The 26,919-nt window shown below is 49.2% G+C and overlaps 1 protein-coding gene across 1 annotated transcript; it reads left to right on the top strand.

The window, feature by feature from the left end:
* Window positions 1-2,543: 2,543 nt before the first annotated feature.
* Window positions 2,544-23,889, top strand: ACER1 (alkaline ceramidase 1). Its single transcript, XM_070413897.1, has 6 exons — window positions 2,544-2,636; window positions 16,899-17,013; window positions 17,095-17,236; window positions 17,945-18,082; window positions 22,310-22,447; window positions 22,708-23,889. The coding sequence occupies exons 1-6, from the start codon at window positions 2,544-2,546 to the stop codon at window positions 22,874-22,876; spliced, it is 795 nt and encodes a 264-aa protein (XP_070269998.1). The 3' UTR covers window positions 22,877-23,889.
* The last annotated feature ends 3,030 nt before the right edge of the window (window positions 23,890-26,919 follow it).

Here is a 26,919-nt window from a genome sequence, read left to right as displayed (position 1 = left end):
ATTTGTGTGCATCTCTATGCAAGCATGTATAGATTTATGTAACCACCTCCAAAATTATAAAGCTTAAATCAATTTATTTTTATAGCTTTTTTTTAAAAAAAAGTATTTTTATTGATTTCAGTGAGGAAGGGAGAGGGAGAGAGAAACATCAATGATCAGAGAAAATCATTGATTGGCTGCCTCCTACCCGCCCCCCGCACTGGGGATTGGGCCCACAACCCAGGCATGTGCCCTTGACCGGAATCAAACCCGACACCCTTCAGTCCACAGGCGGCGCTCTATCCATTGAGCCAAACTGGCTATGGCTGTTTTTTATTTTTTTAAAAATATTTTTATTGATTTCAGAGAGGAAGGGAGAGGGAGAGGGAGAGAAACATCAATGATGAGAGAGAATCATTGATCGGCTGCCTCCTGCATGCCTTCTACTGGGAACTGAGCCTAAAACCTGGGCATGTGCCCTGACAAAGAATCAAACCGTGACCTCCTGGTTCATAGGTTGACACTCAACCACTAAGCCACACCGGCCAGGCAAAATCAATTTTTGTTTGTCTGTTTGTTTTTGGTGCCATGACTCAGATATCAATTTATTTTTTAAAAGAAACGTTGTAGTCCTGCCATGAATGACAAGTAGATATGGCCAGCCACTAGACAGGCTTATTTAAGAATAAATACAATGTAAACGGTGCCTCAAGATTCCAGCAGGATACTGTTACTTACTGAAGGGCTTTTCATCAAGCACAGGGATTAAGTGTTAAGAGACATAAACATGTATTAGTACCAACTGAGCCGCTCTCCTCAAACTATTGAGACTTGAAAAGGAAGTGGACTATTTACTTGTCATGCAGTTTAATAGTTCTAACTGCAGGTCCGCGCATCACCAAAAATTATCTTCCTAGGGAAACACTGTGTCAGCTCATTAAAGCTTCAGAGCAGGAGGTACTATAATTATTCCCATATTACAGGTGAGGAAACTGAGGCTCCGAGAGGTGAAATCGCCTGACCCACTCTCACTTTCCAGCTGTGTGACCCTGGCTAAATTGCTTAACTTCTCTGGGCTTTAGTTTCCTCCTAGTGGCCTGGGGACAACTGCAGCTCTCTTAGAGAGTACACTTAATGCTAGAACATTAAATGAGATCATACTGAATATGGAGCACTTAGAAAAGAGCCTGGCCCTGGTAAGTAGTTGGTAAAAGTGTGCCCTTATTATTATTATTCTGTAAGGTTGCCTTAAAGTTTAAAGCCAGCTACAATAAGAAAACTTATTACCATTTATCGTGAGGCAAGCTCCAAGCCAGGCAGTGAGCTAAGCCCTTAACCTGTTTTAGTTCTGTGACCTTTGTAATTGTTGGGTCTATCACTATCCTTCCCATATTACAGACCAGCAAACTGAGGCACAGAGAGGTGAATTCAATTACCCAAGGTCACACAGCTTAAGAACTCAGAATTCAAACTCTGGTCTTGTCTGACTCTAAAACCATAGCTTTCCACAGCCACTGGAAGCCAGGACCAAGGACCCCCAAACCTGGTATGCCCAGAACGGAGGGGTCTCCTGGGACACGGGGCTTACAGTGCTGAAACCAGGATAGTCCCCAGCAAACGAGGATGACTGGGGTTTTGAAGGTGGCCCCTGGTGGAATTTGTGACACTGTAGGCATATGAGGTCTTGACTGCCCAAGAAAAGTGACTTCAATCCAGCCCAACCTCAGCCTGGCCAGAGTGGCTCAGTGGTTGAGCGTTGAGCAATGAACAGGGAGGTAATGGTTTGATTCCAGGTCAGGACACATGCGGGCTCGATCCCCAGTGTGGAGTGTGCAGGAGGCAGCCAATCAATGATTCTCATCTCTCTCTCTCTCTCTCTCTCTCTCTCCCTCCCTCCCTCTCTGAAATCAATAAAAATATATAAAAAATCCAGCCCAACCTCTGATGGCACAGACAGGAAAACTGAGGCTCCCAAAGGAGAAATGGTTGGGCAAGGCCACATACGGCAAGGCAGCTGGGCTGGGCGTGCAGCTGTTTGCCTCTGATGCGGGAAACAGCAGCAAGGAGCTTTGATGGCGTGAGGTAGTAAAACCTGATGGTTAAGAGCCTGGGCTCTGGACTCAGCCAGCCTGTTTTCACATCTCGGCGTTACCACCTCGCGTGCCCTCGACAAGTGACTTTGCTCTCTCTGCCTCAGTTTGCTTCTCTGTACAGTGGGGTTAGCAAAGGCACTCATCTCAATGGACTCATGATGATGATGATGATTTTAAATTACGGTTGGGTAAAAACACAGTCCCCACTCTCATTCCAAGGAGGGGCCTGCCATCCCACCCACTCCCTCCCTGCCTAGACGGTGCCAGCCCCTCTGCTTATGCCCAGGGCAGCCGCCACCGCACTGCCAGGCGGCCCTGGTGCAACTGGGGAGCGGCTCAGCAGGTTTTTCCTCCCAGCGTGCTGTGGAGCACCAGGCTGTCCTCTCCCCGCCTCACCTGAGCCCAGCCCTACTAGGCTCGCAGGCTCCTCTCTGCCAGACACAGCCAGCGGGCAGCGGGCGCTGCGTCACCATGCCCAGCATCTTCGCCTACCAGAGCTCCGAGGTGGATTGGTGTGAGAGCAACTTCCAGCATTCGGAGCTGGTGGCTGAGTTCTACAACACGGTGAGGGCCAGTTGGGCAGCAGCACTGGGGGTGGTGTTGGGGGCAGGCAGAGTCTCACCAGACCGGGGTTCAAAGCCTGGCGCCTCCACGTCCTCGCTGGGGAATCCTGTCTGAGCGGTTCGCCTCTCTGGGCCTCGGTTTGCTCCTGTGCCAGGCGGGGAGCACTGGCTGTCATTCATGACTTGCCTTTATTTGGCGTCGGGCTCTGTGGTAGGCTTTGGAAAGGCAGCAGTGACCCAGAAAAGAGGGACTCCAGGCATTCACAGCCCGGGGTGATGGTGCTGTCATGGGGGACACACGGGCAGCTTCCAGGGGTGGGTGCCCAGAGGTGGCCCCTAAAGCCAGCAGGGACAGGAGGGTCAGGGAGAGCTGCCCGAAGGAGGTGACTATGGCTGCTTTATTCTCAGCTGCATCCCCAGCCCAGGGTGACCAACTCATCCTAGTGTGCTGGGGACTGTCCTGGCTTCAGCATTGGAAGTCCCCTGTCCCAGGAGACCTCTCAGTTGCGGGCAGCCCCACACCGGAAGGGCCCCCACATCTTGGATGGTAATGGCATTTGACCAAAGCCTGAAAGATGTGAGCAGCCAAGGAGACGTGCGTCTGTGCTGTCCTTGTGTGGAGTGCTGCGGACAACACAGTGAACGAGGCAGGGTGCTTGCCTTCCTAGAGCTCCTGGGATGGTGGGTAACACATAGTAGGTGGTCACTGAATGGTGAGCAAGGCAATGGCCTTTATCAAGTGCTTCCTGGGTGCCAGGCATCGTATTAAACATTGGACAGGCAGACTCATTTAATCTCCACAGTGACCTGGGAGTTCAGCACCATGTATCGTATAGGGAGTTAATCCCATTCTCCAGGCGAGGAAACGGGCCTTCGGGGAGGTTGAGGATACACCCAGGGCCACCCTGGCTCTTAGAGCCAGATCAGAACTTGGCGGGACTAGGAGAGTTTCTTTGGCAGGTGGGGGAGGGGCGCTCAGCCCCAGGATGGTCACGTTGCTCTGACTCTGTTAGCTTTGACCTCCTTGCTTCTCAGGGCTGGGAGACGGGAGTTTGAGATTCCAGGGTCTTCTGGGTTCTTGTTCCTCCTGGTCAGAGACTCTGCCCTGTCTGGCACTCCGTACCCTCACCTGGAAAATGGGAGGGGCTGACCTTGCTGATCCCTGCAGACGGGAGGAGGGTTTGGGCTTCTGGAACCCTCCTCTCTGCATTCCCTGGCAGTCCCTGCAGCCCAGACTGTTCCCTGGGGAGCCCACCCCACAGAAGGCACCGGAGAGGGCTGGCTGGGTGTGGGCTGCGCCTGGGTCCAGCCGTGCTCTCGTGCAAACGTCTCCTCACGGCATCCTCCTTTAGCCCGTCTCTAAATGCAGAACATTGAGCAACCCGTGGGTACTCGCCGAGGCTGCAGGTCTCAAACGCATTCTGCTCATGACATATCCGAGGAGATTTCTACACCAATATCACCCGGGACTGGCATTTCCAGATTCTTATCAAACAGAAACAGATGTTTCACAAAGCAGTGCTCACCTTTCCCTGGTGGGAGCACACTTGGGTTTTTTACTTCTCTCAGCCAGCCTCTGGCCCTAGCCGGTTTGGCTCAGTGGATAGAGCACAAGCCTGTGGACCGAAGGGTCCCGGGTTCGATTCCAGTCAAGGGCACATACCTCAGTGGCAGGCTCCTCCCCAACCCGAGGCCCTGGTCGGGGCTCTTGCAGGAGACAACCAATCGATATTTTTCTCTCACATCAATATTTTTCTCTGTTTCTCCCTCTCTCTTCCACTCTCTCTAAAAAATCAACGGAAAAATATCCTTGAGTAAGGATTGAAAAAAAAAAGGCTCTGGCAGAAAGGGTAGGGCAGGAGGAACTGAGTTTTATTCTAAAGGGTTTCCCCAAACCTGAGATTCTCAAACCCGTCACTATAGCTAATAAATCAAATAGTTCAGGGGTGAGCAAACTTCTGTTGTAAAGCTGGCTTGTCGATAATTGTGGCTGTGGGGGCCACGTGATCTCTGTAGAAATGACTCAACTCAACCACTGTGGCTGGGAAGCAGCTCCAGGCCAGAGGTTAACAAGTGAGTGTGGCTGCGTGCCCATAAAAGTTTATTTGTGGACGCCCAGATGTGAATTTCATATAATTCTTTTAATTTTTTTACCTTTTAAAAATGTCATTATTATTATGATTATTATTAGCTCATTGACCACACAAGACAAGACAGTGGGCTGAACTTGGCACAGGGGCTGTAGTTCTCCAACCTCTGATATCTATATATATAAAAAGCCAGTGGCCAGAATGACCAAACAACCGGTCACCAGGAGGTGCATTGATGGATCCCACCCGCTGCAGCGCAGTGGAGTCTGGGGTACTGCCCGTGGTGGCATGGCGGAGCCTGGGGTCCCACCGGTGCGGCAGAATCTGGGTCCTGCGGCTTGGGGGCGGGGGCGGGTCTGGGTCCCACGGTGCAGGGGGTCTGGGTCTTGTGCAATTTCGTGCGCTGGCCTCTAGTAGTTACATAAACAACAAACAAACAAAAAACCCCAGTCAAAGAGAGAACAAGATACTTTTCGGTTTTGGCCTCTCAAAAAAAATGAGTTCATTTCACAGTGAGCGTGGCACACTCATCTTTCGCAGCTTCCTGGGGGAAACTAACAACTAACTGTGTTGGGACATGAATTTACAAACAGCCCCCACCCCCCTTGATGCCGACATCGGACCTCTAGGAACTTTAGCCAAAGAGACAACTTGGTGGTGAGATTTGCGTACCAAGTCATCGCTGAGTCATCGTAATTGCAATGAGCAAATGGATACATAAAAAGGGAGCCATAATATTCTCACCACTCTGTGCAGGGCTGAATACATTCTGCCGAAATACTGCGCAACTGTTTGAAAGCATGTTTTTGAGCGAGGTATGTAAATTAAAGACAAAATATGCAGCAGAAATTTTCAAAAATGTGGTCACATGGACTCCACCATGTTCCACTCACGAGTCAGAACGCATAGTTGGAAAACAGTGATCCCTGAAGAATCTTTTGCTTTCTCGCTGCTCTGCTTACAAGGAGCTTTGAGCCCAGCCCCCAGGGCCAGGGTGTGGAAGAAGGAAGCACCGGAGGACTCAGTCCAAGTGCTGGGAGGCTTCAGCGAGGAGGGCACCGAAGAGTTGGGTTTTGAAAGATGAATAGGAGCTTGCCAAGTTGGGTAGGAGCCAGGAATAAGAGAACAGAAGAAAGGAAATGGGTGGACTAGTCCTGGAAGTAAAAGAGGGGCCGGCCAGTTTGGGAAAGGGAAAAGTATGTTTCTGTGGCTAGAATATGGGCAGAGATGAAGATGACTGTTTTGAATACTGGGTTGGAATGTTTGAAATATATTTGTATTCACTGATGGAGTCACTCATTCATTCAACAAAAATGCTGTAAACCACCCTAGCCGGTGTGTTCACAGTGGTTAGAGCCTTGGCCCAAGCACCAAAGTGTTGTGGATTCGATTCCCGGTCAAGGGCATATACCTGGTTGCAGGTTCAATCCACAGCCCAGTGGGGGTGCGTGCAGGAGGCAACCAATTAATGTGTTTCTCTCACATCAGTGTTTCTCTCCATCTCTCTCCCTCCCTCCCTTCCTCCCTCCCTCCCTCCCTCCTTCCTTCCCTCCCCTCCACTCTCTCTCGAAAAAATAAAAAAAATAAAAAATCAATGGAAAAATATTCTCGGATGAGGATTAACAACAACAAACAGCTCTGAACCAACCTGTGCTGGGTGATCCTGGGGTCCTAGAGCGGCTCAATGTCCCAGGATGTGGCAGGGGATTCAGAATTAGAAATGAGTCCCCAGCCCCATGGTTAGTTTGTGGCAAAGGGAGCCATGGGGATGGGGATGAGGCCTCCACTTGCTGAATGGGGAGGGAACCTCAATGCTTAAAGAATGAACCCGGCTGGTGTGGTTCAGTGATGGAGCATCAACCTAATGAACCAGGAGGCCATGGTTCGATTCCCAGTCAGGGCACATGCCTGGGTTGCAGGCTCAATCCTCAGTGGAGGGCGTGCAGAAGGCAGATCATCCATGATTCTCTCTCATCATTGATGTTTCTATATTTCTTTCCCTCTTCCTTCCTCTCTGAAATCAATAAAAATATATTTTAAAAAAAGTGAGTAAATGCTCTCAAGGCATATGGAGCAAAGGGAACAGCATCTGAAAAGGTCTTGAGGTGAGAGAACAGCGGTGGCTTGAACCAGAGCCCAGGCTGCCTGTGGGGGAGGGACGAAGGATGAGAGAAAGGGCTGGTGAAGTTTCCAGGGCTCGCTCAAGAAGGCCTGGCAGAGGAGTGTGTGTTCTGTTGTGAGGACACTGGGCAGCCATGGGTGGCTTTCGGGCATGGGAGAGGCCGTGATGTGGGGCGGCAGGGCACCTGGTCGATTTCACAGACAGCCAGGAGAGCCATAAAGTATATGTAACAGGAACGGGTCAGGAGTGTAGGAGGGGCTGGGGCAGTAGTCAAGGTGTAGGCTGCTCCAGTTTGCACCTGCTTGTTTGGGTTTGGCGGCCTCCAGATGTGGCCTCCTTCTGGGCTGCTGACATCTTAGGAGAGTTTCAAGTAAAGTGGGAAGAAGTTTCAAGGCCTCCCGGCTCCCAGAGGCGGCTGTGCTGCTGAAGTTTTCCTTAGGATCCTGCCAACGCTCCGGAAGCTCTGAATCTCATCCTCTCCTTTCTGAAGGGATCTCCAGAAAACTCCTTCTCAGATGCTTGGATATAAAACAAAGGGTGGTGTGGCTGGTGAGGGACCTGCATAGGCAAAGGCAGGGAGCTGGGAGTGAGTAGGACTGTGGGAGTGGGTGTCAAAGAGAAGGGGGATCAGAGCAGGAAGGGAGTGTAGGGGGGTGTAGACTGCAGTGCCTGCACCCCCAACAGCCGTCCCACCTCCTCTCCCCTGCTGCTGGCCTCTGCCATGTGGTGATTCCAGTCCCTGTCTTCCCTGAATGCTGTGTGACTCAGGCAGGAGACTTGCCCCCTCTCTGAGCCGCTGGCTGTGACTAGGAGGTCCCATGAGCTCTAAACCACACCCGCCCCCCCCTTCTCTGCCTTTTTCCTCATTAACATTCACAACAAAAGCAATTAATTTTGGGCACCTCCGGTCTGCCAGGCCCAGCTTAAACCCACAAGGGCATGGTCCCTGCCCTCAGGGAGGACAGACGCCATTAATTGAATAATTACACACACGAAACTGGTACTCATGCTCATGACACATCCAGGGCCCAGACTTGATAGTTCCCTCTGGACCTCTTCTGTCCTTCCGAAAAACAGGCATTTGTGATCCCCACCCTGCTGGCCTCCTGCGGGGAGGGATCTGATTCAAGGGGACAACAGCCCCTTATATTGCTCATCGTTCAACAATAACTGATTGAGCCAGGCACTGTTTCGGGCTCTGGGGACACAGCGGTGATCAAAGCAGACAATGATGCCTGCCCTCCTGGGGCTGCAGAGCTGGGGGAAGGAGGAGACAGACAATAAACAGAAGTTAAGGGTTCAGAATGGTGGTATGTGCTAGGGAAGGAAAACGCATTCATTCATTTACTCAGCAAATGTTCACTTGGGCACATCTTCAAAGAAGAGACCACGGTGGGGTGCCGACCGTACTTAACTCATGCAACCATGGAGAGGATGAAGCAGGCACTAGACAACCCAGATGTCCATCAGCTCAACTTGGGTAAATGCAATGTGGTCTATCCATGCCACAGACTGTGACTCAGCCATGGAAAGGAGGGACGCGCTGACACTCACTACAATGTGCTGGCCCTTGAACACACGATGCTCAGTGAGAGAAGCCAGACACAAAGGCCACACAGTGTGTGATTCCATTCATGTGACATGCCCAGAACAGGCACATCCAGAGACAGGAAGTGGGTCAGTGGGTGTCAGGGGCTGGGGGAGGAGGATGGGAGTGACTGCTAATGGGAATGGGTATTCTTTTTTTTTTTTTTTTTTTTTTTTAAAATATATTTTATTGATTTTTTTACAGAGAGGAAGGGAGAGAGATAGAGAGTTAGAAACATCGATGGGAGAGAAACATCGATCAGCTGCCTCCTGCACATCCCCCACTGGGGATGTGCCCGCAACCCAGGTACATGCCCTTGACCGGAATCAAACCTGGGACCTTTCAGTCCGCAGGCCGATGCTCTATCCACTGAGCAAAACCGGCTTCGGCGGGAATGGGTATTCTTTTGGGGGGTGATGCAGTGTTCTGAAATTAGATAGTGATAATAACAATCTTGTGAATAGACTAAGGCCCACTGGCTTTACACTTTAAAAGAATGAATTTGATAGTATGTGAATAATAGCTCAATTTAAAAACAGAGATTAAAAAACCTCACAGTCTCTGGTGCATCCTAATTACTAAATAAATCGAAGCTATTATTATTTCAGGTAAACATAATGAATGCAGAGATGCAAAAGTATTGATGTGTTAATTATATCGGATGTTTCTTAATTTTTTAAAAATATATTTTTATTGATTTCAGAGAGGAAGGGAGAGGGCAAGAGAAATAGAAACATCAATGATGAGAGAATCATTGATCGGATGCCTCCTGCACGCCCCCTACTGGGGATCTAGCACACAATCCGGGCATGTGCCCTTGACTGGAATCAAACCTGGGACCGACCCTTAAGTCCACAGGCCAGTGCTCTATCTACTGAGCAAACTGGCTAGGGCTTAATTTTTTAAAAAAATCCTCATCGGAGGATATGTTTTTATTGATTTTTAGAGAGAGAGAAAGAGAGAAACATTGATGTGAAAGAGAAACATGGGTCAGTTGTCTCCTCTATGTACACCAAGCAGGAATCGAACACACAACCTTTTTTGGTGTATGTGACAATACTCCAACCAACTGAGCCACCCAGCCAGCGCTGATGTTTATTAATTTTATTTAATCATCATAATTCCATGAAGTAGGTACTCTTATTCTCCTATTTGGCAGATGGATAAATAAAGGCTCAGAGAGGTTATGTTTCCTTCCCAGGGTTGCACAGCATGAATTGCCAGTGCACGAAAGTTGCAAATGCTAGAAGTCCCATTGTGAAACCCAGGCCACCTGGTCCCAGAGTCTCTCACTTAACCACAGCTCTGCAAGGCCACCCAGTTACTGAGTCATTAACAATTAATTGTGTGCATCTGAATTCCTGCGAGTAAGTCCCAGGCTGGGAGGGATTGTGGCTCGGCTGGTGCTATTGCTCCGGCCCCACCCAGCACCAACATTTGTGCGCACCTGTTAAATGGATGTAGACAGGGTTCTGGACAGGTGACAGTGCCAGGTGGGGGTGGCAGGAGTCTGGCTGTGGCAGGTTAGGACAAGTGGGCGATCTTGGCCACGTTCATTGATTTGATTGATTCAACAAAATTTTCTTGAGTGTCTATTGGGTGCCCAGCGTGCGAGGTGTTGGGAACACAGCTGAGGATAAAACGTGTTTCTTGTCCTCACAGAAGTCACAGTCCAGTGTGTGTGTGGCACAGACAATGAAGGTGATAAGAATGAATCATGGGCTCCTCCAGGGAAACAGTGATTTGCAGAGAAGCTGTTAGTGGGGATGGGGGAGGACAGGGTGGTTGTAGGGGCTGCGGGCTCAGCCCAGGGTGGTTGGGGTAAATGAGAAAGGGGTTCCCCCTCTAAGTTTTCCTGATGCTGAGGCAGGGAGTCAATTCAGGTCAAGCTCTCCCTTCCTCCTTCTCTTCCTTTCCTTCCTGTCCTTTTCCCTCTCTTATTCTCCCACTTCTTTCTTCCTCTCTTCCTTCTTTTCCTCCCTCCCTCCCTTGACCTCTCCTTTCCTTCTTCCATGCCTAAGGTAACCGGCCACATCTATTTACCAGACACCCTGCTGGGGACTGGGTGTCTGGTAAATAAAAGAGCAAACACGCTAGAATACACGCTAGCAACACATTGTGCACAACAGTTACAGCACCCGTGCCAGGCACATGTAGGCATTATTCACATGTATCTTGGCATGTGTTATTATCGAAGTATAGCTCTTTCTCTGCTAGGGGCTGTACCCCCATGTACGCCGGGTATGGGAAGAAGATATGAGTAGTCATAGGCATATAGGAGAGACCAAGCGTGTCAAACTCTCTGCGGGTGGGTGTAGACTAAGTAGCCATTACTAACAAGGAGCCATCAGAGAAAACAGTTCTTCAGAGTAGCCCTAAAAAGCAGCCGTGCACCGGCTGGTCAACAATACATTTTTATACGAACTTAGACAAAAGAGGCTTCTTGCCAAAGAATGATATCAATATTTGGGCTATAGAAAGGTGCGCCTGCGCAGTGCATACAGTAAAACTGCTGTGTTATTTTCCTTTGGCAAGTTGGCCTTGACCATCCGGGGTACCCTGATTGGGGTTCCCACAATTATCATCTACAGACATTTACTGAGCACCTCCTAGGTGTGCCAGGCACTATTCTAGACACTGGAGAAGGGGCGTTGGGGATGGGAGGAGGCATGTCAAAGCAGTGAACAAAACAGCCAAATTCCGGTGGCACTCGGCTGCCTAATCCTCACCGCAGCACTCAGAGGGAGAGGAGGAAGTTGGAGCACAGAATGGCCTTCAAACCCTGACTGGATACCCATTGTGAAGGCAGGGCCTTCGTTTTCAGATACTGCTAAGGTCCTTGAGCACATAGTAGGTACTGGAGGAATAGTTGTTGAGCAAATGGATGGATGGATGGATGGGTGGATGGATGGATGGATGGATGGATGGATGAATGAATGAGAAAGCAACTGCTGGGCCTGGGACCCAGGGAGTTCAGCTCAGGTGTGTCCAGAGCTGAGGGCGGGGCTGGCCCTGGGCACAATCCCAGATTGGTGCCTCTCCTGCCTTGCCGAGTCTGGGTGGGGCCAGTGGTTGGGAAACATGGGGACCCAGCCCCAGAGGGCAGGGAGGAGACCCTGGCATCTGCGATGCTATCAGCGGTTCCAGAGCCAGCTGTCGCTTATTAGTCAGAGGCTCCACCTCATTCCGCACACTGGGCAGCATTTAAAACTCCTGCCTCAGTTCTGCCGGCCTCGGAGTGTGGAGCAGCTACACCACCAATTACCTTGTTATTATCATCTCCCGCAACAACAATAGCAGCGGCCCTTGCTATTTCTTAATAGCAAGGGGAGCCCCCTCTTTATCACCCCACCTGCCTCGTCCTCTTGTCTTGCAAGGCAGGGGCCAATCAAGTTTCAGAGTCTTCTGGAGCTGTGCAACCTCAGGGAAGTCTCTGAGATTTGGTTTTCTCATTGCCAAAGAAGAACTAGAATGCTGGACTTTGGGGTGTGTGCAAGGATTCAAAACAATTTCTGCAAAGGCGTGTGGTCAAACAATGAGAAAGTAACAGTCCTAGCGCCTTCTATCCAGAACTTTCAGATGCAAGACCCTCTGTCAAGTGTTTTCATGCATATGATGGTGATCCACCTGAATCTATCTTGAGGTCTGGTCAACAAGAAATACTGATTGAGTACCTACTACGTCCTGGTCCCTGAGGTTACAATGGGGAGTAGAGATAGAGAAGACACAGACTGTGTAATCAAAGCCAGGCTTAGCAGAAGAGCCAGACAGTTCCAGGGCAGCTGGACAAGTGTTAGGAAGTGGGACAGCAATGAGCACAAAGGAAGGCCACCTAATCCTGCCTTGAGGTGGCAGTCTGCCTACAGGTGGGAAGTCTGTAGGAGAAAGTGATACCCAGGCGACAAATGAAGTAGAAGTTGGCCTGGCAAGGGGTGGTGGTGAGTGGAGAGCAAAGTGTTCCAGGCAGTGGGAACAGCACATGCAAACTCCTGGAGGTGAGAGGTAAGAGTAAGTATGGCTCAGTCGAAGGAACTGAGTTATTCCTTCCACCAGGATTATAAAGTTGAAGGTGGAACAAATAAATGAGTAATGGAGAGAGTTTATAAGCCAAGTTTAAAAGCTTGGATTTTAATTATGGGAGTCACAGATGTGTTTTATTTATTTTATTTTTAGAGTTTAAAGTGACAGATGTATTTTATTTTTTAAAATATATTTTATTGATTTTTTACAGAGAGGAAGGGAGAGGGATAGAGAGTTAGAAACATCGATGAGAGAGAAACATCAATCAGCTGCCTCCTGCACACCTCCTACTGGGGATGTGGCTGAAATCAAGGTACATGCCCTTGACCAGAATCAAACCTGGGACCTTTCAGTCCACAGGCTGATGCTCTATCCACTGAGCCAAACCAGTCAGGGCTGTATTTATTTTTAATTTATCTTAGAGAGAGGAAGAAAGGGGAGGGGAGAGAGAGAGAGAGAGAGAGAGAGAGAGAAACATCACTGTGAGAGAGAAACATAAATGACAGATGTGTTTTAAATGGAGGCTTTAAAATTTCCCGTTTGATATCCATGGCCCCATTTCCCCTTAGACAACCAGCTGCTCCTCCCCTACTGCTTATGGTCTCGATGGATGGTCCATCAAGGTCCTCCCTCTCCCCTGGCCAAGGGTGGGATGTGGCCCAGGCTACACTCTCCAGAATTTGAATCTTGGGCTTGGACATAAGGACTGAACATAATTGTTTTCATTCATGCCCAAAGGTGCCCCCTGAGGAGATTGTCCATTCAAGGGTCAGAGCTGTTCTGGTTTCTGGTTATTCTTGTCTCTGCAATTCCTTTGATTACTGAGCTCCACATAATAAATGAATGAATGAATCAATTAAGTAGGTAATTATACACTCCCCACACACCCACACCCACACACATGTATTTTTTATAATGTAAGTTTACCAGAATCATTTTCTGTTGCTTGCTACCAAAGAAGCCTAGCTAATATACTAATGGTGATAGTTCTGTTGGATGCAAGCAATAGAAAGCTAGCTTAAGCAAAAAACAAAACCAAAGAATCAAACAAACAAACAAAAAAGAGAGAATGCATTGGAAAAATACTGCGATATTTTAGAAAATGGACAGATGAGTTGCTTGGGCGGGCTGGGGCCTAGTGCAGGACGGAAGGATCCAGCAGAAGGGGAAATACTACCCTTGTGTGTTTGTTTTTATTCTCCGCCTCATCTCCTCCTGGTAGCAAGATGGCTCCCATATCTTAAACATCATGACAATATCCCAAGGCCTTGCTAAAGCTGTCAACTGTGCGACTCAATTTTGGTACCTCCCAGGCTCTGTGTCTGCCTCAGGTTTTAAATTCCCAAAAGAGAAAATCTGATTGGCCCTGTTTGGGATAGGTGTCGGCTGCAGTGGGGTGGGATGTCATGACACAGACAAGGCAGGTGTGTATCTGTTCTAGGGTTGCCCTTGTGAACCAGTGTCTGCCCCAGAGGTGTGTGGGACCTTGTCCGTTCATAGGCACAAGAGACCTTGGCATAGAAAACAAGCATGTGGGTGGGACCAAGGGCTTGGAAACCAGTTTGCCAACGCTGGGTCCTCCACTCGTGACCTTTGAGCTGGCTCCACCAAGACCCAAGGAGAGCCGTGGGCTTCCCAGGAATCAGGAGGACGCCTCCCTTGGGAACCTTTATAGGCTCCCAGGCCCTAGGCTCATAGATGGTGACATTGTATCAGGTGAATGAGTTCCCCCCACCCACCACTGTGCTCTGTATTCTTGAGTCATCATCCTCAAGACCAGAGTTCTGAAAAAATAACAGAGCACCCTAGTTAACAGGGCACAGCTCCCTCACTAATATGGGACACAGACGACGGAGAAGACCTTTACAAGAGGAAGAGTTTACCAGGGAGGCAAGGGTGTAGTTGAGCAAGCTAGATGGCTGACCTCAAATTGGCGGGTCAAGAAAACCACAAGAATACTTGTTTCTGAGCTCATGTGAGATACTCACTGTGGCCCCAATCTACCTGGGGGAGACTTTTGAAGTCCTGTGTCAGACTTAGGGATTTTTGAGCCATTGAAATTCTGGTGCAAATATTCTTGTGACCTTAATTGTACTCATAGGCTAGTGCAGTGGTTGGCAAACTGCGGCCCCTTGAGTGTGGCTCTTCCACAAAATACCACGTGCGGGCGCACATGTACAGTGCAATTGAAACTTCGTAGCCACACTCAAGGGGCCAAAGAGCCGCATGTGGCTCGCGAGCCGCAGTTTGCCGACCACTGGGCTAGTGGGGACATTTGGATCAACAGCATGAAGAGGCAGGTGACATTGTGAATATGTCACAGATCCTATATAATAAAAACCTAATATGCTAAGTGTCTGGTTGTCCGGCCATCCAATCAATCAAAGCATAATATGCTAATGACATGCTAAGGCCATGCAACCAGTCGCTATGACATGCACTGACCACCAGGGGGCAGATGTTCAACGCAGGAGCTGCCTCCTGGTGGTCAGTGCACTCCCACAAGGGGAGCGCTGCTCTGCCAGAAGCCAGGCTCATGGCTGCTGAGTGCAGTGGCAATGGCGGAAGCCTCTCCCACCTCCGTGGAAGCGATGAGGATGTCTGATTGCTGGCTCCCCATGGAGAGCGAGCCTAAAGCCATCAGACATCCCCCAAGGGCTGAGGGCCCCCCCCCCCCCCCGCAAGTGCATGAATTTCATGCACTAGGCTTCTAGTGTAGAGATAAAGGGCTAGGGCATTGAAGTTGCATTCTCAAGGCCCCACAATTAGTGAGGTAGCATGAATCCAATTCCATGTTACTTCAATCCTAAAGCCCATGAACTGGAAAGCTTTGGTTTCAAATGAAACACCCAATTAAAAGCAGCTTAAACAGAAAGAACAATATCTTCTTCTTATTATTTAAAGAGAAGTTCTGATGTAAATGGTTCTGGAATAGCTTAACTCAGCAGCTCAACATCATCAGGCCTCTTGGGTCTTTTCATCTTTCTGCTCTGATATCTCTAGAGAAGTGTTGCTCAAAATATTGTCTGGGGACTCCCTGGGGTCCCGCACGCCCTTTCAGAAATTCCTTGAAGTCTAAATTATTTTCATAATAATGTGGAGATATTATTTGCTTTCTTTTCACTTTGATGATCTCACAAAGGATACAATGGAATCTTTCAGTGGCCACATGATGTATGATGGCATCATCTCTCTGATGGCCAAGGGAATGTAGGCTTGTGTAGTAAGATATTTTGAAATATTCTTGGATTCAATTTCTAATATAGTCAGTCTTTTTTAAAAAAAATATATTTTATTGATTTTTTTACAGAGAGGAGGGGAGAGGGATAGAGAGTTAGAAACATCAATGAGAGAGAAATATCAATCAGCTGCCTCTTGCACGCCCCCTGCTGGGGATGTGCCCGCAACCAAGGTGCATGCCCTTGACTGGAATCGAACCTGGGACCTTGAGTCCGCAGGCCGACGCTCTATCCGCTGAGCCAAACCGGATATAGTCAGAGCTAATATAGTCAGTCTTGATAGATGTAACTCCCATAAGCAGAAGGCCTTTGAGGTCCTCAATAATGTTTAAGAATGTAAGAGGGTCTTGAGACCAAAAGGTTTGAGAACTACTCTTCTCAAGTATCTGTTTTTGCTTTCAGCCTAGTTTCCTCATGGTTGCAAAGGAGCTGCCACATCTTAAACATCACAATAACATCCCAAGTCCTTTTCCCTGGGCCTGATTTCAGTAAAGAGGATTTTCCCAGAAGTCCCTCATCAGAACTTCCATCATGTTTCATGGCCAGAATTATATCATACATTTATTCCTCAATAAATACCATTGGCAAGCAATGGGAGTGATCCATTCCTTGGGGCCAAATCCTGCTTCCCTGAAAGCTTGTCCTCCAGATGCTTGAACATAATTCAGGTTTATTTAGCAAGGAAGAAAGGGGGTGCACATAACTTAAGACACAGGTTCAGATGCATTTTGGTCGACAGGAAGTGGAATGCAAGCCTTTAGCTGCTTAATAAGAACTGACCTGAAAGTAATAGATTCATTTACATTCCCATCTCATTTGCCACACCAGGTCACAAGGGCACCGTGTATTGCAAGGAAGCCTGGGAAATGTAGTCTTGAGCTGAGTAGCTGTGTGCCTAGCTAAACTTGGGATACTATTCTTAAAAGGAAAAGGGGGGAGAATGTAGGTAGAATGTTAGTAGATAGCCTTTGCCACACCCATTGAATGAACAAATGAATCCACGGGATAATGGATGGAGTTCTGGATCTACTGATGACCCATTGACTGTAAAGATGAGCTGAAAGACTTGACAAACTCTGGGTTGATTCATTGCCTGAAAGGAGATAGGTGACCAACTGGCTAATGACTGAGGGTTTTAACAGAGGGCCAGTCCTCCTCTGCCTCCTTGTCTGACACCCCCTCCCCATGTCCTCCTCTTCTCCAGTTCAGCAATGTCACCTTCTTCATCTTTGGGCCTCTCATGATGTTCCTGATGCACCCCTATGCCCAGAAACGCTCCCGCTCCATTTATGCCCTCTGTGTCCTCTTCATGGTCATAGGTAGGTGGGGCCTGTGACAGTGGGGCCAGGGGAGTGGGAAGGAACACCTCCTTGACCACCTGCCTTTGTCTCTTGCTCCAGGCCTGTTCTCCATGTACTTCCACATGACGCTCAGCTTCCTGGGCCAACTGCTGGACGAGATCTCTATTCTGTGGTTGCTGGCTGGTGGCTACAGCATATGGATGCCCCGCTGCTACTTTCCCACCTTCCTAGGGGAAAACAGGTGGGATGGGGGCTGGCCCTCTGGTGATTCTGTTAGAGCCCACCTGGGCTCTTGTGTCCTCTCCCTGAGCCCTGTGGTGGCCCTCGAAATCCCTCCCCTGACTACACCAGAACTTTGTCCTGACCCTGCCTGACTTAACTGGGCTCCCAAGCCACCCCTCTAAGTGTACTTGGAACTCTTAGAATTCCTCCCCAGATAGTCTGGGACCTTCTCTAGACCCTATCTGAGCTCACCTGGGGGCGGGGGGTGTCTTAGGACCCATCCCTAAGCTTACCTGGGCCCCTGGGAACTATCCCCTGAGTCTATCAACTGGGTTCCCTGAAATGTTATATAGGATCCTCCCTCTTGACCTGAGATCCCTCTGAAATTCTCTCCTGACCCTACTTGACTCTTCTGAGCCTTCTAAGACCCCTCAGGTGATAGCTTCTGAGACCCTGCATTTATTTCCTTAATCCCACCTGGGCCCTCCCTGAATTCCTTGCCTGACCTCACCTGGGCCCTGGCACCCTTCACTGACTCACCTGGGCCCTGAGATCCTCTGCTGAGCCCACCTGGGAGTTCCAAGACCTGTCTCTGAGCTCAGTTGGGCTCCTTGGAACCCCTCCCCTTTTCTCACCCACCTCTGCCACAAGATCTCCGTGTGACCTGCCGAACCCCCTCCCAAGGACCCTTTCCAGCCACCTCACAGCTGAGCTCTTCTCCCTCCAGGCCCAAGTTTAGCTGCCTGGTTGTCATCGCCACCATGGTCAGCACCTTCCTGTCCTTCCTGAGGCCTACGGTGAACGCCTATGCCCTCAACAGCATCGCCGTGCATATCCTCTACATCGTGTTCCAGGAGTACAAGAAGTGGGTGGTAACTGCAGGCCCCCAGGAGGGTGGCTCCCATCCCCCCTCCAGAGCCACCCTCTCACCCCTCACCCATCTCCCTCCCACCCCCCGCCCCTCACGACCACACACACATACACACTTACAAGGCATAAAGTTCTTTTTGTTGGTGTTTTTTTTTTTTTGGTTAATCCTTATCCAAGGATATTTTTTTCCATTAATTTTTAGACAGAGTGGAAGAGAGGGAGGGAGGGAGGGAGATGGGGAGAAAAACATCTATGTGAGAGAGACACATCAGTTGTTGCCTCCCGTACTCACCCCGAACCTGCCACCCAGATACATGCCCTTGACCAGGAATTGAACCCATGACTCTTCGGTGTTTGATCCAACACTCTAGCCACTGAGCAACACCAGCCAGGGGTAGGCACTGAGTTCTTGTTGACTCCATGTTCAAGATCATCCACAAAGAGGGGGCAGGGCCAGGATTTGGACCTAAGGTTGTCTGACTGCAGAGCTTGTCCTTTTTTCTTATGAATCCCTCAACATGTGTATAACTGGAGATGTTGCATCATAAACCTCCATGTGCCCACTAACCAGCCCCAACAACCATCAACATTTTGCCAACCTGTGTAGTATATTCCCCATCAGATTTCATATCGGGGCACTCATTGACTTTTCAGGATTTCACTCTCCCAAGAAAGAATGATTACTTTTTAAAAAAATGTATTTTTATTGATTTCAGAAAGGAAGGGAGAGGAAGAGATAGAAACATCAATGATGAGAGAGAATCATCCACCAGCTACTTCCTGCACGCCCCCTCCTGGGGATTGAGCCCGCAACCCCTTCATGTGTCCTGACCAGGAGTCAAACCGTGACCTCCTGTTTCATAGGTTGACGCTCAACCACTGAACCACATCGGCTGTGCAAGAATTCTTACTTTTTACACCATACTATGTCTTACTAGGACAGAGAAGCAACTCTCAAATGGGGCCATTTGAGGAGACTTGAATGAAAGGGTAATTTACAAAGGAGAGGGCAGGGTGAAGGGAAATCACTAGGAATCATTTAAAACCCCTGTGCTAATAAGAGTGAGATTCTATGACCATCAGGAGATCTGGGGCGAGGGGTCATGGGAGGGGCTGATGGCAAGAATCTGGAAGGAGAGAGCCCGCAAGGTCTCCTTGGCCAGAGCTGTGACTTCCAGTTGCCGGCTGCAGCCAGCCTGAGCCAACCCCACAGAGAGGGAGCTCTGAAAATAAACCTAACAGGACCCTCCCTCACCCTTTGGTTTCTTGCTGGGGCTCCCTATTGGCCAACCCAACTGGAAGCCCACAGATAAGGAAACTCTGGATTTGGTCCACACAACCCGGCACTGCCCCCTCCAGTCTCCAGGTCATAGGGCAGAGTGAGGAAGGGTCGGGAAATTCTAGAGCAGGGGTCCTCAAACTACGGCCCGCGGGCCACATGCAAATACAAATATTGTATTTGTTCCCATTTTGTTCTTTTACTTCAAAATAAGATATATGCAGTGTGCATAAGAATTTGTTCATAGTTTTTTTTAAACTATAGTCCGGCCCTCCAACGGTCTGAGGGACAGTGAACTGGCCCCCTGTTTAAAAAGTTTGAGGACCCCTGTTCTAGAGGGACAAATGGAGATATGGCACACACCCTTCTAACAAAGTTAATGAGACTTCCTTAAAATAGTATCCAGTACCCAGTTCTCATCGACGTTTGCTCAGTTTCTCAAAGATGCTTCTTACACCTGGTTTTCTTTAAGTCAGGATCCAAACCTTTGGTCTTTATTTCATATCAGTCCCCCACCTCTCCTTTTGCTCATGTCTATTAATAACACCCCTCGGTCATTTGCCTATAGAACATCCACATTCTGGATTTGACTGACTGCTTCCTATGGCATCTTTCAATGTGTTTCCTTATCTTTTGTATTTCCTGCAAATTAATAGTTAGATCTAGATTCAGGTTAACATTTTTCATTTATTGATTTTAGGGAGAGAGAGAAAAACATCGATTTGTTGTTCCACTTATTTATTCATTCATTGGTTGATACTTTTTAAAAAAATATATATTTTGTTGATTTTTAGAGAGAGAGGAAGGAAGAGGGAGAGAGAGAGACATTGATATGAGAGTGAAATATCAATCGGCTGCCTCCTGCACACCCCCTACCTGGGATCGAGCCTGCAACTCAGGCATGTGGTCTGTGCATGGGAGAGACCCAACCAATGGAGGCACACCAGTTAGGGCCGAGGGTTGATTCTTGTATGTGCCCTGACCGGGATTGAACCCACAATCTCAGCCCTCGGGACGATGGTCTAACCAACTGAGCTCCCACTCAGGGCTCAGGTTTACATTTAAAAAAAAAAATTTTATTGATTTTTTACAGAGAGGAAGGGAGAGGGATAGAAAGTTAGAAACATCAATGAGAGAGAACATCAATCAGCTGCCTCCTGCACACTCCCTACTGGGGATGTGCCCACAACCCAGGTACATGCCCCTGACCGGAATCGAACCTGGGACCCGTGAGTCCGCAGGCCGACGCTCTATCCACTGAGCCAAACTGGTCAGGGCAGGTTTACATTTTTTAGGCCAGGATATTTCATGTGCAATGCTGGGTGCTCCTTGTTCCCTCCCATTAGGACTGCCGAATGAGTGGGTACCGCACATTTAGTGCTGTTAAGGTGGATTAGGGGATTTGAATGATGCCACCTGTATTAGAAAGTTTTCCACTGACATGTCACCCAATGACTTCAGCAGCCACTGATGCCCCTGCTTCCATCCGTGATCTCATTAGGGGGTGCAAAAGGGTGGTTTGCAGATTCTATTACTCCCTCTGCATTGATTAGCTGGAGTTCTTCCATCAGAGGCTTTCACGCATCAACCTTGAAATAGAGAGTTTGAACAGAGAAGGCAGGAGAGACCATTGATCCTTTCCCATTATTTCTGAGAGTGATGATTCGGTGCCTTAGCCCTAAGTCTATAGCAGGGCCCAATGAAGTTGGTTTTGTTTCTAAGTTTTGTTGTTATGAAATTAAGGATGTTTACATTTCTGAAGTGTTTTAACCCATTTGGGTCACTTTGCTACATTTTTTACTTTTTATTTGGAAACAATTATGGACTCATAGTGAGTTGCAAAAACAGTACAGAGTCCTATGTACCCTTCCTCCAGCTTCTTCCAGCCCCCGACCCCCCCACCCCCCCTCCACCCTCCGCCGCCAGTGGCAGCATCTTATGTGACCTCAGTACAACTTCCAAAGGAGGAAATTGACAATGGGACAATACTCTTATTGAGATCATGGACTTTATTCAGATCTCACCAGTTCTTACTCATTATGCTTTTCTGTTGTTCAAACTGTCTCATTTTAGGCCAGCGGGCAGGGCCTGTGATTTTAACCACAAAGGAGTTTCTGCCTTATTAATCCCCGATACGCTCTTTGCTAAGGGACACTGGGTTAGCGCTGCCATCAGGGAAACAGATTCTCTTCCTGAGTTGTCCCAGGACATGGCCGTCAGAGAATCACCCTCCCATTCACGGACACACATTCTCACAGCCACCCAGACAAGAATTTTCAAGCACTGACTCACAGATGCACACACACACACACACCCCACACACAAACGCACAAACACAGAAAGACTTGTTGGTTAAGAATTCTGCAATCAGCCTGGCTGGCGTGGCTCAGTGGTTGAGTGCCAACCCATGAACCAGGAGGTCACAGTTTGATTCCTGGTCAGGGCACATGCCTGGGTTTCGGGCTCGATCCCCAGGAGAGGGTGTGCAGGAGGCAGCCAATTGATGATTCGCTCTCATCATTGATGTTTATCTCTCTCTCTTTCTTCCTCTCTCTGAAATTAATAAAAAACATATCTTAAAAAAAGAATATTTCTGCAATCTGACAACCTTGGTTCAGACCCCAGCTCTGCCCCTAGTAACCGTGGGGTGGGGTTGGGGCATAACTTAATCTCATGGGTCTCAGTTTTCTCACCATTCTACGAGATGAGAATATTAGCATTGTTGTGAGGACTAAGTTTCTACCCAAAGGACTTGTTGACTGCACTTGACATCCTGTAAGTGCTCTGCAAACGTTAGTCATAAACACAGATGAGGCCCCTCCCCTTGGCACCCTGGATCTTTCCCTCTTCCCAGCCTCACCTCCTTGGTGGAGGAATTTCCCATCAGCCCCTGCAGACTCCACTCGGAGTCAGGCTCTCTTATCTCCCTTCCGCCCTTCCTAGGACCAATAATAAGGAGCTTCGACATCTCATTGAGGTCTCCGTGGTTTTGTGGGCTTTTGCATTGACCAGCTGGATCAGTGACCGCTTCCTTTGCAGTTTCTGGCAGCAGATTAATTTCTCCTACATGCACAGCATCTGGTAAGCACCTACCCTGTGGGCCGGGGCCCCAGAACCAGAAAAATCTCAGATATCAGAGCGTGGGGCATCAGCCTGGGGACATAAAGTGATGGCACCAATACTGGGTCTTGTGTGTTTGGGGGCGGGGGGCAACTGGTAGCAATCAGGGGGTGAGTTCCAGAAGGTTCCTTTGGATGATCAGGACCCAGGTGGGGCTGGGGACATCCAGCTTGCCCCAGGGACGTTTTGCACCCTCACTACCCTCTCCCTGCTTCCTACAGGCATTTGTTCATCAGCATCACCTTCCCTTATGGCATGGTCACCATGGCCTTGGTGGACGCCAGGTATGAGATGCCAAACCAAACCCTCAAAGTCCGCTACTGGCCTCGGGACACGTGGCCCGTGGGGCTGCCCTACGTGGAAATCAGTGGTGACCACAAGAACTGCTGAAGTCTGCCGGTCTCTGGACTCCCCAACCACCAGCCAACTCACCTGTGTTTTGAGGAGAGAGGCTTAGATCGGGAGTCTGAGAGCACACACAGTTCTTCCTCCAGCTCCCTTTCCTCATCCTCCTTGTCCTGCATGACCCCACTCCAAGGCAGGGGATGGACATCAAGACTTCTCTGAGCAGCAGACTGATGACCCTGCAGGGCTGCCAGGCATAGCTCCCCTTCCTGACCTGCCCTGTTCTCTTTCATCTCCTCCTCATGCTTGTGTTCACTGCCACCCTGTTGTCACACAACCTGGAGGGACTGGATGACCAGCTGCTATGATTACATGGCTTCTACTGGGATGACCTCTACTGGGGCTTGGGCCACATGCAGCTTACTCATAGTGGCAGTCACTACCAGACTCTTTGGACCTGACTTTGGCCTTGCACTGTCCTTGGTACTTAGGGGCCACCCTTAAGAATGGACATGTTTTCCGGTAACCTCATTCCACCCTCACTCATGCATTCAGAGACCTTGCAGGCCTCCACACACGCTCACACATGGACAGTGTGGGCATCCCACTGGTTGACAGCAGAGCAACATGGACACCTGGATGGGCAATCTGGATGCTGTGGGGCACGGAGGGGAACTGGGGTGGCCAGTATAGGCTCTCAAAGCAAGGGGAGAAGGGAATATGTATTTCATTGTGGTTAAGAACACAGGGCGTGGAGTTAGGAGACCTAAGTTTGAATCCTGCTCCACCATTTCCTAGTTGTATCATCTGGGGGAAGTGATTTTTCCTACATCTGAAGTTCAAACCCCTTGTCTATAAAATGGAAATATTCCTTCCTTCATGAAATTTTTGTGTGGATAAAACAAGATAAGGCATGTAAAGTGCTTAGCATGGAGTCTGATAAACAACTATCCATATACTCATCCTTTAATTTATTCATCCATCCATCATCCATTGAATCATTCATTGAAACATCCATTCATCCATCCACTTATCCATTCATCCATCCCCTATTATCTTTCTATCCATTTATTTAACTATCTATCCCTCTCCTCTATTAACCCACCCATTTATATTTAGCCATCCATTTGTCTATTCATTTATCCATCCAAATCATTCAATCACCTTTCTATCCATCCATTTATCCAATTATTTATCCACTAGAGGCCTGGTGCATGAAATTCATGCACGGTGGGGAGGGGGGTGTCCCTCAGCCCAGCCTGCCCCCTCTCATAGTCCAGGAGCCCTCAGGCGCAGGAAGCGACCCAGTGATCAGGGGAAGGCAACACCCCCATCACACCTCTGCTGCTGCCACTGCCTTGGCCAGCCCTGGGCAACTGGGCAGCCACCATCTGAGGCTTGCCTGTGCCTCAATTTGGCCCTGGGAGGCTGGGGGGCTAAGGGGACTAGGGGACTCCCAAGGCAGGCGTGCGGCCGAGGGGACTGGGCACCACCATCTTGTGGCTGGGGGCGCCGCCATCTTTGAGGGTGGGACAGTCAATTAGCATATGCCCTCCTTATTGGCTGTGGGTGCCGCCATCTTTGCGACGGCAAGGGTCAGTTAGCATATTCCCTCTTTATTAGATAGGATTATTCATCTGTCCATATTTAGCCATCCATTTGTCTATTCATTCATCTATCCAAATCATCCCACCATTCTTCAAATCATCCCACCTATTCATTCATTCACTCATTTATCTCTTCAACAAATATACATTTTCTACTATATGTCTTACGCCAGTCCCTGGGGACACAAGACAACAAAGACATACAAAGTCCCTGCCCTAATGAGGAGACACATCCTATGTGATAAAAGGCTAATATGCAAATCGACCAAACGGCAGAATGATAGGTCGCTATGATGCGCACTGACCACCAGGGGGCAGACGCACAATGCAGAAGCTGCCTTTTGGTGTCAGTGTACAGGCACCGCTTAGCCAGAAGCCAGGCTCACAGCTGGCGAGTGCAGCGGCAGTGGCAGGAAGCGGGCCTAAACTGTCAGATGGACATCCCCCGAGGGCTCCTGGACTGTGAGAAGGCACAGGCCAGGCTGAGGGATCTCCCCTCAAATTTTGTGCACCAGGCCTCTAGTGTTAGATAAAAAGACACACCAACAAGGCAATTCCAGGCACTGATGGATCTGCCTAAAAGATAGAGCACAGTGACGTTCTGGAGAACCAGGGCGTGGTGGAGCAGCCCTTTTAAATGGAAAGTGAGTGGTCATTGCACTTTCCAGGTGAGATCAGAATGATGAGAGGAAGCCAATCATAGTGAGATCTGGGAAAGGCCATTCTGGACAGAGGAAACTCCTGGGGGTGGGGATGCACTGGAGCAACTGAAAGGAAGCTGTTGCCAGAGCTTAGTAACCAAAGGAGAGCCCCGAGTAAGAGGTTCTTAACCTGGGGACCCTGCATGGGTTTTTGTACCCATGGACCATTTGATATTCTCTGGAAAAGATGGGTGTCAGGCATGCTAACTGGAACCTAGGAGTGCCTCATTCCAAAAGGAGTTGAGGTGAGCCCATCTAACTCATTGGAGAGATTGGGACATTGAAGACAAAGGGCCACTCATATTTATTGAGTTGCTACCATGTGCTCTATGCCCATGATGCACTTCATTGAATCTAATAATCCCCCCTCCCACACACCACTTCAGACAGAGAGGAATATTCTCATTTTATAGAGGTGGCTCAAAGAGGGCAAGCAACTTGCCAGGGTCACACCTCTTGATATGATCCAGCAATTCCACTCCTAGGTATAATATACCCAACAGAATTAAAAACAGGTATTCAGACAAATGTGTGTACAGAAATGTTTATAGAAACATTATTGATAAGACCCAAAGGGTGGAAAGCAATATAAATGCCCAACAATGGAGAGTGGATAAACCAGATGTGGTGTATCATAACCTGGAATCTATATATATATATAAAGAGCCAGGGTTCGTAATGTCCAAAATGACCGAAGGGATGACCGAACACCAGGCTGTGCGCACAGCAGACTCGGGTGGGCGGGGACTGGCGAGCAGGCTGAACTGCTGACTTCTCGGAGAGAGAGAGAGGCGGGGCTGATCAGCAGATCAGACCCTGCTTCTCTCTCAGGGCCTCTCTAGCAGCCACGCCTCTCTCTCTCTCTGGGCCTCGCCAGCAGACTGGGGCAGCTGCTGATCAGCCCCGCCTCTCTGATCAGGCCCGGAGATAGGCCCGGAGACGCTGACTGGCATGGAAACTGACCAATCAGAACCAAATTTGGGTGAACTGCGAAGAGCCAATGGCTGCCTAGGAGGTGGAGCTTTTGACGCTGACTGGCATAGAAACCAACCAGTCAGAAACTAATCTGGGTGAACTTCGAAGGCAGAACCTAAGGTGGGGGCTGAGGAGCTGTTTAAGGGCAACAGCTATTTGGTGTAAGGTGTAAGAAAGTGGTTCAATTTTTTAATGACCAGTTTGGCGGTATAGTGCATATGGCTGGCTATCAGTCCAGATATAGAGATTATGTATTTTTGTCTGCCAAGAGCATCTCCTCCTGCTGAAAAAGGCTCTCCCTGAACCCCCATTTAAGCAATCCTATCCTATATAATCTATCTATACTAATAAAAGGGTAATATGCTAATTAGACCGGGTTGACTGGCCATCTTCCGGACATCTGACTTCCTTCTGGACAAAACCATGGTGGTGGGGTCAAGGCAGAGGCAGTTAGGGGCGATCAGGACAGCAGGGGAGGGCAGTTGGGGGCAAGATCAGGCCAGCAGGGGGTTAGGGACAATCAGGCCAGCAGGGGAGGGCAGTTGGGGGTGAGATTAGGCCAGCAGGAGAGGGCAATTGGTGAGATCAGGCCTGCAGGGGAGAGCAATTAGGGGTGAGATCATGCCAGCAGGGGAGGGCAACTGGGGGCAAGATCAGGCCAGCAGGGGAGGGCTGTTGGGGGCAAGATCAGGCCAGCAGGGGAGGGCAGTTAGGGGTGATCAGGCAGGCAGAGGCAGTTAGGGGCGATCAGGCTGGCAGGGGAGAACAATTGGGGCAAGATTAGGCTGGTAGGGGAGGGCAGTAA

This window comes from Myotis yumanensis, unplaced genomic scaffold (assembly GCF_028538775.1).
Source record: "Myotis yumanensis isolate MYYU_CA2020_CCGP unplaced genomic scaffold, mMyoYum1.0.hap1 SCAF_5, whole genome shotgun sequence".
In the NCBI taxonomy this organism is placed as follows: Eukaryota; Metazoa; Chordata; class Mammalia; order Chiroptera; family Vespertilionidae; genus Myotis; species Myotis yumanensis.
Note: the sequence above shows the minus strand (reverse complement) of the source record. Positions and strands in the feature narration are given on the sequence as shown.